The 11,161-nt window shown below is 30.5% G+C and overlaps 1 protein-coding gene across 2 annotated transcripts; it reads left to right on the top strand.

The window, feature by feature from the left end:
• Nucleotides 1–6,090: 6,090 nt before the first annotated feature.
• LOC131612029 (pentatricopeptide repeat-containing protein At1g56690, mitochondrial-like) lies at nucleotides 6,091–10,135 on the top strand. Of its 2 annotated transcripts, none has more exons than XM_058883844.1 (3): nucleotides 6,091–8,396; nucleotides 8,512–8,754; nucleotides 9,585–10,135. In XM_058883844.1, exon 1 carries the CDS (start codon nucleotides 6,106–6,108, stop codon nucleotides 8,227–8,229), a length of 2,124 nt encoding a protein of 707 aa, XP_058739827.1. In that variant the 5' UTR covers nucleotides 6,091–6,105; the 3' UTR covers nucleotides 8,230–8,396; nucleotides 8,512–8,754; nucleotides 9,585–10,135. The 2 variants fall into 2 exon arrangements, with proteins under 2 accessions (XP_058739827.1, XP_058739829.1); XM_058883846.1 differs by lacking the exon at nucleotides 9,585–10,135 and adding an exon at nucleotides 9,095–9,519.
• The last annotated feature ends 1,026 nt before the right edge of the window (nucleotides 10,136–11,161 follow it).

Raw genomic sequence — 11,161 nt, forward strand, 5'->3', positions numbered from 1 at the left:
TTTGTCATATTTTACTTGGTAGGCCTTGACAGTTTGATAATGATATCACTTATCAAGGGCGAGATAATGTGATAATGTTTACATGGGGCACACATAAAATTGCAATGACTCCTATTCTTCATTTTGATAAGAATCTAGGAGAAAAGAAGTCTAGTTTCTTGGTGATAACACAAAAGTGAAAAGGAGCTTGGTGAGTTTGTATAAGAATCTGAATTTTTCTATTAAGTGGTGAGTAAAACGATGATGATTGTTGTAAAGGAGGAAATAATAATTTCAGAAAAAGTGCTAGGGATCCTAAAGGATTTCAAGGAATTGACCATATATGAACTATCAAACAATTTGTCTCCTATGCGAGATCAACTTCGGAAAGTTAAAGCTTTCAATATGGAAGACGATGTGATGATATTTCTGAATAAGGAGAAGTTTCTAGTTGATAATGCTTATGTGGTAGCACTCCCAAAATTTATGAATATATCCAATACTTTTAATGTTGCTGACATTCATGAATATCAAGCAGACGAGACTCTTTACCAAGAAGAGAACTCGGGGTCTAGTTCTTCAGAGTTGGAGGGGACTGGTGTAGGAAGATTTTTTAAGCCATCCGAATTTGTTTCAAGCGCAAAAACAACATTTTAATATTTTCCACAATTTTCTATTTTAATTCTATTTTGGATTAAAAGTCCATTAGGGTTTCCTTTTTTTCTTCTATTTCATTTAAAATTTGGATTAGAAGTCCATTAGAGTTTCTTTGTTTTCTATATTTAAAGACATTTGGCATATGGCCATCTGGTTTATCTTTTATCATAATAAAATTCAAAATTTTATTCTTTCTGGTAGATTTTAGCTTTGTTTGTCTGAGTTGGAGGGGACTGATGTAGGAAGATTTTTTAAGCCATCCGAATTTGTTTCAAGCGCAAAAACAACATTTTAATATTTTCCACAATTTTCTATTTTAATTCTATTTTGGATTAAAAGTCCATTAGGGTTTCCTTTTTTTCTTCTATTTCATTTAAAATTTGGATTAGAAGTCCATTAGAGTTTCTTTGTTTTCTGTATTTAAAGACATTTGGCATATGGCCATCTGGTTTATCTTTTATTATAATAAAATTCAAAATTTTATTCTTTCTGATAGATTTTAGCTTTGTTTGTCAAGTTTGTCACTTGCAATCCTATATTTTATTTTAGATTTAGCGATTGCTATTCCCTAGGGTTCTCGACTGCATCATATACCTCTTCAGGTATATTCTTAAAGCAAAACTGAATTAACCATAGTATAAACTAAAATGAAAAAAAAAAAGTTAAACGAAGAAAGTATTCAGTGAAAAGGAATTAACATATCTAACGAGAAAAAAAAACTATAAAAGAAAGATGTTTGTAACAATATCTCAAAATTAAAATTTTGAATAAAATCAGTGCTAAAAAAAAATTAAAATGTAAATTCATAAAATTAAAAATAAAAAATATAATTAATTAAATTTAAAAGTAGTAAAATTTATCTTAGAGTTTAAAATAGTTTGCGTATTTGAGTTTGAGTTTGCATATGGACTACACATATCATCTTATAATTGATGTCATGTCTCTAGGAATATTTTACCCCCAATTTATTAAGGTTTTGTTTGCGAGTTTGGAAGGCAAGGGAGGGGAGGGCTTTGAAAAATAGAAAGAATTAGGTGAAAAAATTAAAAAGATTTTGAATAGGAGGAATTTGTAGGGTTTGATTTTATTAATAACACCAAAAACTCCATAAAATGGGGAAACTCAAAATTTGTTTTGAATGAGGGTTTTGGAGGATTTTGGATGACTTATATAAATGTTCGAAATATCTTTTAGGTTGTTATACTATTCTGAAAATTAAAAATTTATAACTCTTTTATCATTCTAAACAAAATCATTTTTTCAAATATTTTTCTATATTTTTTTTTAAATTTTGTTTTCGGAAGTCTTCACTTCCCCTCTCCTCCAAACTCGCAAACATAGCCTAAGGGATAGCCTAAGAGTGTTTTCGGTTCTATTTGGATCGATTTTGAGGCAAAAATTCACCCGATCCAAAGATAAATTAACTTGGGGTCCGGTTTGGTTTTGGATGATAAATTTCAATCCAATCCGATCCAATTTAATACAGTTTAATTTGAATCGATTTTTTGAATATCCAAATTACAAATTATATTTTTTTAATATTATAAAAATCATAAATTTGATATAATATATAACATATAATATGTTAAAAATTAATAATACAAAATAAGAATGAACGATTATGGTTGAAATAATAAAAATAAATAGATTAAACTAAACTATTAAATAGTATTAAAAAATAATTATCATCGAATACTAATGTAACATATCATATTAATAAAGGAATATATATATATATATATATATATATATATATATATATATATATATATATATATATATATATATATATATATATATATATATGATTCGGTTTAGATCAGTTTTGAAAACGTAATTCAAAATCCAATTCGAACCAAGCGGTTTTCACAAAATAACATCCAAACACATCCAATAAATTTTGAACCGATTAGCGATTTTTTATTTGGATTTGTTTGAATTTGAAGACTCCTAAGATAGTCTAGGTCTCATCTCATCTTTGGAATATGATTTATGATTATTCATAAATAAAAATATGAAACTAATTAAAAGTAAAATAAAATTGATTAAAAATGCATAAAAACTTTGTTAATATTATTTAAATTTTGGTTAATGAATTGGAGAGAAGTAGTTAGGGGTGACAATAGATTAGGTCGAGTTAGGCTTTACCAAGCCTAAGTCTGACCTATCAAAAAACTGAAGTCTAAGTCTGGCCTTTTCGAAAGCCTGATTAGCCTACATAAAAATCTATTTTTTTTGACATATATAAATAAGCAATTAAAATAATATTTAAATAAACTAACTAACTAAAAGATCAAGAGACTAAAAATTTGTTTGCATTGACTTATTATAAGTTACCCATTAGTATAAATTCTAGGAGACTATTTGTTAAGAGAACTTATGAAAACAATGTTTATCAGGTGTATTCTTCTTATTTTCACAAATTGTTCAAGATAACCAAGTTTTATTTATGTACTTTAATTTAAAATACAAACCATAACATAATGATAATAAAAAATTATTCATATTTATTTAAATAGATCGGTCTGATAGATTTAAAATGTTTTTTTAGGGTCCGAAGCCTAACCTTTTTAACTGAATAAACATATAAAAAAACATATGTATTTTCTATTTTAAAAAAAAGTGTAACTTGAGACTTGAGCCTATATAAATTATTTTGTAGGTCTCTGTTATCGACCTAGTCTATTTCCACTGCTCCTATAAGTAGTTTAAAGTCCATTTATAGAGAAGTAGTTTAAAGTCAAAGACATGGACATGAGCTGATTACAAAACTGTTTACACCTAACCGAATTCAAGTACGAGACATTGTGTGAGGAGTTCATTTTCAAATTTCAACGCAAGCCTTTGCCACTAAACCAACCTAAGAGTTTAACAGGAACATAACTTAATGCAATATTTGTATATGTCCTAAAACTAGTAACAAACCCGTGCGTTCGTACGGGTTCTGGTACGGGACGCGCATTTGTTTCACATATATATTTTTTAATAGAAAAAAATTAAATTAAAAGTAATTAACATTTTGTGGAAAAAAATAAGAACAATTAACATTAAATTGTGTCAAAAAAAAATAAGGAACAAAATCGAAATCACCAAAATTAAATTGTGTCTAAATAGCCTTTTGTAACTTCACGTTCCCGTTAATAATCAATATTTTGATCAGTAACTTCATGCTCCCATTAATATTTAATATTTTGCTCAGTAACTTCGTTTCCGTTAATTTCAAAATATTTTGATCAGTAACTTCATATTTTCGTTAATATTCAATATTTTGATCAATAACTTCGTCTTCATATTAATATTAAATATTTTAGTCAGTAGCTTCAAGTTCACGTTAATATTCAATATTGTGATCAGTAACTTCATGTTCCCGTTAATATTTAATATTGTGATCAGTAACTTCATGTTCCCGTTAATATTCAATATTTGAATCAGTAACTTCCGGTTCCCGTTAATATTTAATATTCTGATCAGTAACTTCATGTTCCCGTTAATATTCACTATTTTGATCAGTAACTTCATGTTTCCTTAATATTCAATATTTTAATCAGCAACTTTAGGCTCCCGTTAATATTCAATACTGTGATCAGTAACTTCATGTTCCCGTTAATATTCAATATTTTAATCAGTAACTTCAAGTTTCCGTTAATATTCAATATTGTGATCAGCAACTTCATGTCCCTGTTAATAAAAAATATTTTAATCAGTAACTTCAGGTTCCCGTTAATATTCAATATTGTGATCGGTAACTTCATGTTCCCGTTAATATTCAATATTATGATAAGTAACTTCATGTTCCCGTTAATATTTAATATATATATTGTGATAAGTAACTTCATGTTCTTGTTAATAAAAAAATATTTTAATCAGTAACTTCAGGTTTCCGTTAATATTCAATATTGTTCAGTTAGACGAATTTGGATACATAATTTATTTTAAATAAAAATGTTAAAAAAAAAAGTTAGATAATTAATTGATTATTTCGTATATAAAAATATTTAGATCAATAATAGATTTTCTCCCGTATACCATTTTTGGATTAAAAATATTTAATCATAAATACTATTTCTCGTATATAAAAATATTTAGATTAACAATAGATTTTTTTGTCCGTATACAAACTTCATTTTTGTTTATGTATCATTTACAAAAATATTTGGATCAATAGTAAATTTCGTATATAAAAATATTTAGATCAATAATAAATTTTTTCCCGTATACCATTTTTGAATAAAAATATTTGAGTCATAAATACCATTTTTCGTAAATAATAGATTTATTTCCATATACAAATATTATTTTTGTTTAGGTATCATTTACAAAATTATTTGGATCAATATTAAATTTTCGTATATTAAAATATTTAGATCAATAATATATTTTTTTCTTATACAATTTTTGGATCAAAAATATTTGATCGATATTTATCGTATATAAAAATATTTAGATCAATAATAGATTTTCTTTCCCGTATACAAGCCTCATTTTTGTTTAGGTATCATTTACAAAAATATTTGAATCAATAGTAAATTTCGTATATAAAAATATTTAGGTCAATAGTAAATTATTTTCCCGTATACCATTATGGAATAAAAATATTTGGATCATAAATACCATTTTTCGTAAATAATAGATTTTTTTCTATATACAAATATTATTTTTGTTTATGTGTCATTTACAAAAATATTTGTATCAATATCACATTTTCCTATATAAAAATATTTAGAAAATAATAGATTTTTTGGCCTATTCCATATTTTGGATAAAAAATATTTGAATCATAAATAACATTTTTCGTAAATAAAAATATTTAGATCAATAATAGATTTTTTTCTCGTATACAAACTTCATTTTTGTTTAGGTATCATTTACAAAAATATTTGGATCAATAGTAAATTTTGTATATAAAAATATTTAGATCAATAGTAGATTTTTTTTCTGTATATCATTTTTAAATAAAAAATATTTAGATCATAAATACCAATTTTCGTAAGTAATATAATTTTTCCGTATACAAATATTATTTTTATCTATGTATCATTTACAAAAATATTTGGATCAATATTAAATTTTCGTATATAAAAATATTTAGATCAATAATAGATTTTTTTAATAAATTTTTCCTGTAAATCATTTTTGACTAAAAATATTTCGATCATGAATATCATTTTTCGTATATAAAAAATATATATCAATAATAAAATATTTTTTGTGGAAGAAAGAAGTGAGAAAGTGATGAAAGATAAAAAAAATAGAGAATGGAGAGAGATTTGATAAGTTTAATAAAATATAAGAGTTGTATTATTTTAATAATAAAATTAATAGCTTTTTGGTGCAAAGACCAAAAAACCACAATTTTAATGTGGTGGCAAAAAGCTAAATAAGAGTGTTTTTGACTTTTCCACAACCATTAATTTTTTTATATTATAGATTTATAATATGTTTTGTCCTCGTAGATTGCATTACAAACAAATGGGTCATGGTCGCGCGACTTTGCGTTGTTGCATGGTGCAAGTGAGATCACTCTGCAGCACCACTTCCGCAATTTCACATTACGGTCGCATAGGTGATGTAGACAATGCTCGAAAGGTGTTCGACAATACGCCATTGCCACACAGGACCATCACTTCCTGGAACGCCATGGTAGCTGCCTACTTCGAATCTCACAAACCTCGCGACGCCGTCCTTCTGTTCGACCAAATGCCCCAAAGAAACACAGTTTCCTTCAACGGCATGATTTCGGGTTATGTAAAAAACGGAATGGTCTCTGAAGCAAGGAAGGTGTTTGATGTTATGCCTGAACGAAATGTTGTTTCGTGGACTTCGATGGTTCGTGGTTACATTCAGGAGGGTATGGTGGAAGAAGCTGAAAAGCTCTTCTGGGAAATGCCACAGAAGAATGTGGTGTCGTGGACTGTTATGATTGGTGGGTTGTTGAAGGAGTCTCGTTTTGAGGATGCAAAGAAACTGTTTGATATGATGCCTGTGAAGGATGTTGTTGCGGTTACTAACATGATTAGTGGGTATTGTCAGGTGGGACGTTTAGATGAAGCTCGTGAACTGTTTGATGAAATGCCGATGAGAAATGTGTTTACTTGGACTACTATGGTTTCTGGATATGCAAAGAATGGGAGGGTTGATGTTGCAAGAAAGCTTTTTGAAGTGATGCCTGGGAGAAATGAGGTGTCTTGGACGGCTATGCTTATGGGGTATACTCAGAGTGGGAGGATGAAGGAGGCTCTCGAGCTTTTTGAAGCGATGCCGGTGAAGTGGGTTGTTGTTTGTAATGAGATGATCACGCGGTTTGGACTTTCTGGGGAGGTGAGTAGAGCTAGGATGGTGTTTGAGGGAATGAAAGAGAGAGATGAGGGAACTTGGAATGCTATGATTAAGGTGTGCGAGAGGAAAGGGTTTGAGTTGGAAGCTTTGGGTTTGTTTGTTAGGATGCAAAGGGAAGGGGTTGAGTTGAATTTCCCTTCATTTATCAGTATTCTTTCTGTGTGTGCCAGTTTAGCAAGCCTTGATCATGGCAGGCAAGTTCATGCTCGGTTAGTTAGATCTGAATTTGATCAAGATTTATATATTGCTTCGGTTTTGATTACGATGTATGTTAAGTGTGGTGATCTTGTTAGAGCAAAAGGGATTTTTAATAGGTTTCCATTTAAGGACGTTGTCATGTGGAATTCTATGATCACGGGTTATTCTCAGCATGGGTTGGGAGAGGACGCTCTGATTGTTTTCCGTGATATGTGCTTGTCTGGAGTTCAGCCAGACGAGGTTACCTTTATTGGAGTTCTTTCAGCTTGTAGCTACAGTGGCAAAGTGAAGGAAGGGTTCAAAATTTTCGAAGCAATGAAATGCACTTATAAAGTGGAGCCAGGAATCGAACACTATGCTTGTATGGTTGATTTGCTAGGCCGAGCAGGCCAAGTAGATGAGGCAAAGGAATTGGTAGAAAAAATGCCAATGGAACCGGATGCTATTGTTTGGGGTGCATTATTAGGTGCTTGCAGAAACCATATGAAGCTCGATTTGGCTGAAATTGCAGTAGAAAAACTTGCGAAACTAGAGCCCAAAAATGCCGGGCCTTATGTTTTGCTCTCGCATATGTATGCATCTAGGGGAAGATGGAGGGATGTTGAAGTACTTCGGAAAAAAATAAATGCCAGGAGTGTCGTCAAATTTCCTGGCTTTAGTTGGATTGAGGTGGAGAAGAAGGTGCATATGTTCACCGGGGGAGACAGCAAGGGCCACCCTGAGCAGCCTATTATCACAAAAATGTTGGAGAAGCTAGGTGGAATTTTAAGGGAAGCTGGATATTGTCCCGATGGCAGCTTTGTGCTTCATGACGTGGACGAGGAAGAGAAGTCACATAGCTTGGGTTATCATAGTGAAAAACTAGCTGTAGCATACGGACTCCTAAAAGTGCCTGAAGGGATGCCAATTAGAGTTATGAAAAATTTGCGGGTTTGTGGTGATTGTCATTCTGCGATCAAATTGATCGCAAAAGTCACCGGTAGGGAGATCATTTTAAGAGATGCCAATAGATTTCACCATTTTAAAGATGGCCACTGTTCTTGCAAGGACTTTTGGTAGTTCCTTATAACAGTCACATTCAGTCTCAGACTTGAATAGTTTGTTGAATTAGAGGGTTGCTTTATTCCTAAGCATAATGGGATCAGAAACTATGCACATGAGAACTGTATTTAACAATCAAACAGAAGATCCTTAAAACATTGGAGTCACTTGCGAATTGCACACAGGTAACATACAATATAAAGTACTGTTGTACCACTTTTTTGAACATTATCTTGACACTGACAGCATAATTTGCGATCGTCATCCAAATAACTGTTCTAATGCTTATGCTTTTTGCAGCCTCCAATATTTGCATTGAAATAGGTGGAATGAAAGCATTCACTTCCAAAGAACTGGAAGTTGATACTAAGTACTGGCAATTTTAACTGCTAAATTAAAGCTGTCCAGGGAGGTAATGGGAAGGTTTTAAACGAGTATGGGGATGCACTAACCCAAAAATCCTTACGCCAGGTGCTGTGTTCCTGGAGCTATTGATGGGGTTGCAAGTTGCAACCTATTTCACATAAGAATATTGATTACAAGGTAACTGTTTAATAGCACCAGTGTACTTCTCATCATATCTCTTATAGTTTAGATTCTTAAGATTTTAAAGATTTCCAAGGATTAATAATGAAGATAGCTATACTACCATCTACCTATCTTCAATTGGTCGTTTTGTCTTCTTATTTTCACCCTAGGAAAGCATAATTTCAAGCTCCATTAAAACTTTTATGCGTCCTTTGTTTTGTTACAAAGGTATGCTTAGATAATAGATTGACCAGATTGTTAAGACTGCTTTCTTGGGTAAAATTGTGTCAATACTCAATTGCCTGCAAAGTGCTTCTGGATTTTTTTTTTCTTAAACTCAGCTGGTCTTTTGTAGGTCTTGGGCCAGACTTCAATTTACATTCATTGGGAATTAGTGTCAGATCAGATGAAAATGGCTTGTTATTTTGGCATGGTATTTTCCATTTTAGAAATTAGACAACGGAGTGGTTTGCTCCCATCTGATCTGAGAGGTTAACTTTAGCACTCAGATGTTGCCATGAGCCTGAATCAAGTTTAGAGATTAACTTTAACTGTAAAGTTGTCAGCGATTCTATATTCTTAACTTCTTACCAAATTTTGAATCTAGATTGAGCTATTTTTATTTAGAATTAGTCTACACAACTTGTTAGGCATTTCATTATTTTAAATATGTATTTGCTTGGCACAATTTTGTACTACTATTTGATACAAACTGGTATGTTGGTATATAATCAATATTTAGCTTGGCGTAAACTCTACAAAACTTAAATAAACTAGCATGCACAAGCATTTTTCCCTTGGATTGGATATAATGCATCATAACACATTTTGGTTTTTTTATTCAGAAGCTTCTTAAAGGTGGCTGAGTTAGTACTCCTGAATCCTGATGATACAAGATAGGTCTTATGACAGAATTTGATATAGCCTTAGAGTGTGTTTGGATAGAGCATTTTAATGAGGTAATGTATTGTTTTGAGGGAATTTAAAATGATTTGCACAAAATTTATTGTTTGGATACAAAAATGAAGAATTGTTAAAATGATGGAAATTTATGGAGTATTTTATCTATGTTAAATTTAATCATTTTGAAATGACACCAAAAACCAAAGAATTTGAAATTCCTTCATACTCCATAAAATGTATTTGTTACTATTATTTCTTCAAATCTTGCAAATTGGTCCTCATATTTTCCAAAATTACAAAATTGACCCTAAGGTAATTCATTGCTTAAATTATGCATATTTCATTAATGGTTTCTTTAACTACGAATATTTTCTCAAATTTCAAAAATTAAAAGAGATGTGGAAATTCAAACACAATAAAATATTATATTGTCCTAAAAATATAGCAATAAAAGTAAAACTTGAAACAATAAAATATTATTACCTCCGTCTCACAATAGATGTCCTCTTTGAGATTTTCACATTTTTTAAGAAAATGATTAATTATGTTGATTTCAATAATAAAATGAGTCTCATTTATTAAAATAACCTTATTAATAATAGGTAGTGGAGTACTTAAATGAATTAAAATACAATAAATAAGGGTAAGTTCGTGGAAAGAAATAATAAATATCACATTGGTATTCTAAATGGACAAATAATTTGAGACAAATAAAAATAGGAAAGAGGACACCTATTGTGAGACGGAGGGAGTATGTTTTATGAAAATATAGCCATAAAAGTAAAACTTGAAACAAATGTTTTTAATCCTAAAGTGGCTCTTGTAACACCCGTATTTTTTTAAATTATTAGATAAAGTGAATTTTAGTTAATTATTTAATTAAAATTTAGTTTATGAATATTTTTGAAAATAATGGGATAAATGAATAAGAAGAGAATATTGGACTTTTGGGGGTGTGAGGTATAATTGGTGGGTGTATGGAGAAAAAAGCTCTACACTTAGTCCTAATTATATTATTATTTCATTATTGAGAAAAATAGAAAAGAAAGGAGCAAGAGAAGAGTTGGGAGAAAAGATTTTATCGTAGACGTGAGAAGAGCAAAGGAATGAGGAAAAACTCCAAAGTTCAAGGATCAATTCAAGAACCTCCATCAACGTAAGGGGGGACTTTTTCTTTTAGTATCTCTTATGTGATCTTAAGTGATAGGTAGATTGGTGTATGGTTTGATTCAATTAGATATTGGGATTGTTAGGTTAGGGTGTTATAATTTAGATTGAATTGATGAAATTTGCATGAACTATTGGTTAATAATGAGTTTGATTGATGTTGGATGGTGTGTGATTGAATGTATGATGATTGTATGCCTGTATCTGATGTCTGGAACCGATTTGGGATGATGGATGTGTGAAATCGCAAGTCTGTCGCAGACCTGAGATTCTGAGAAATCGCACGTCCGCTAAGCAGAAGCTCTGTGCGTCGTTCAGGCTCACTAAGCGGAGCTAGTCTGCTAAGCGGCCG

The sequence above is a fragment of the Vicia villosa genome, linkage group LG6, assembly GCF_029867415.1.
Source record: "Vicia villosa cultivar HV-30 ecotype Madison, WI linkage group LG6, Vvil1.0, whole genome shotgun sequence".
NCBI classification, from domain to species: Eukaryota; Viridiplantae; Streptophyta; class Magnoliopsida; order Fabales; family Fabaceae; genus Vicia; species Vicia villosa.

What these genes read in the sequence shown, in the direction of transcription:
- LOC131612029 (XM_058883844.1), top strand. Translation starts at nt 6,106, where the DNA reads ATGGGTCATGGTCGCGCGACTTTGCGTTGTTGCATGGTGCAAGTGAGA.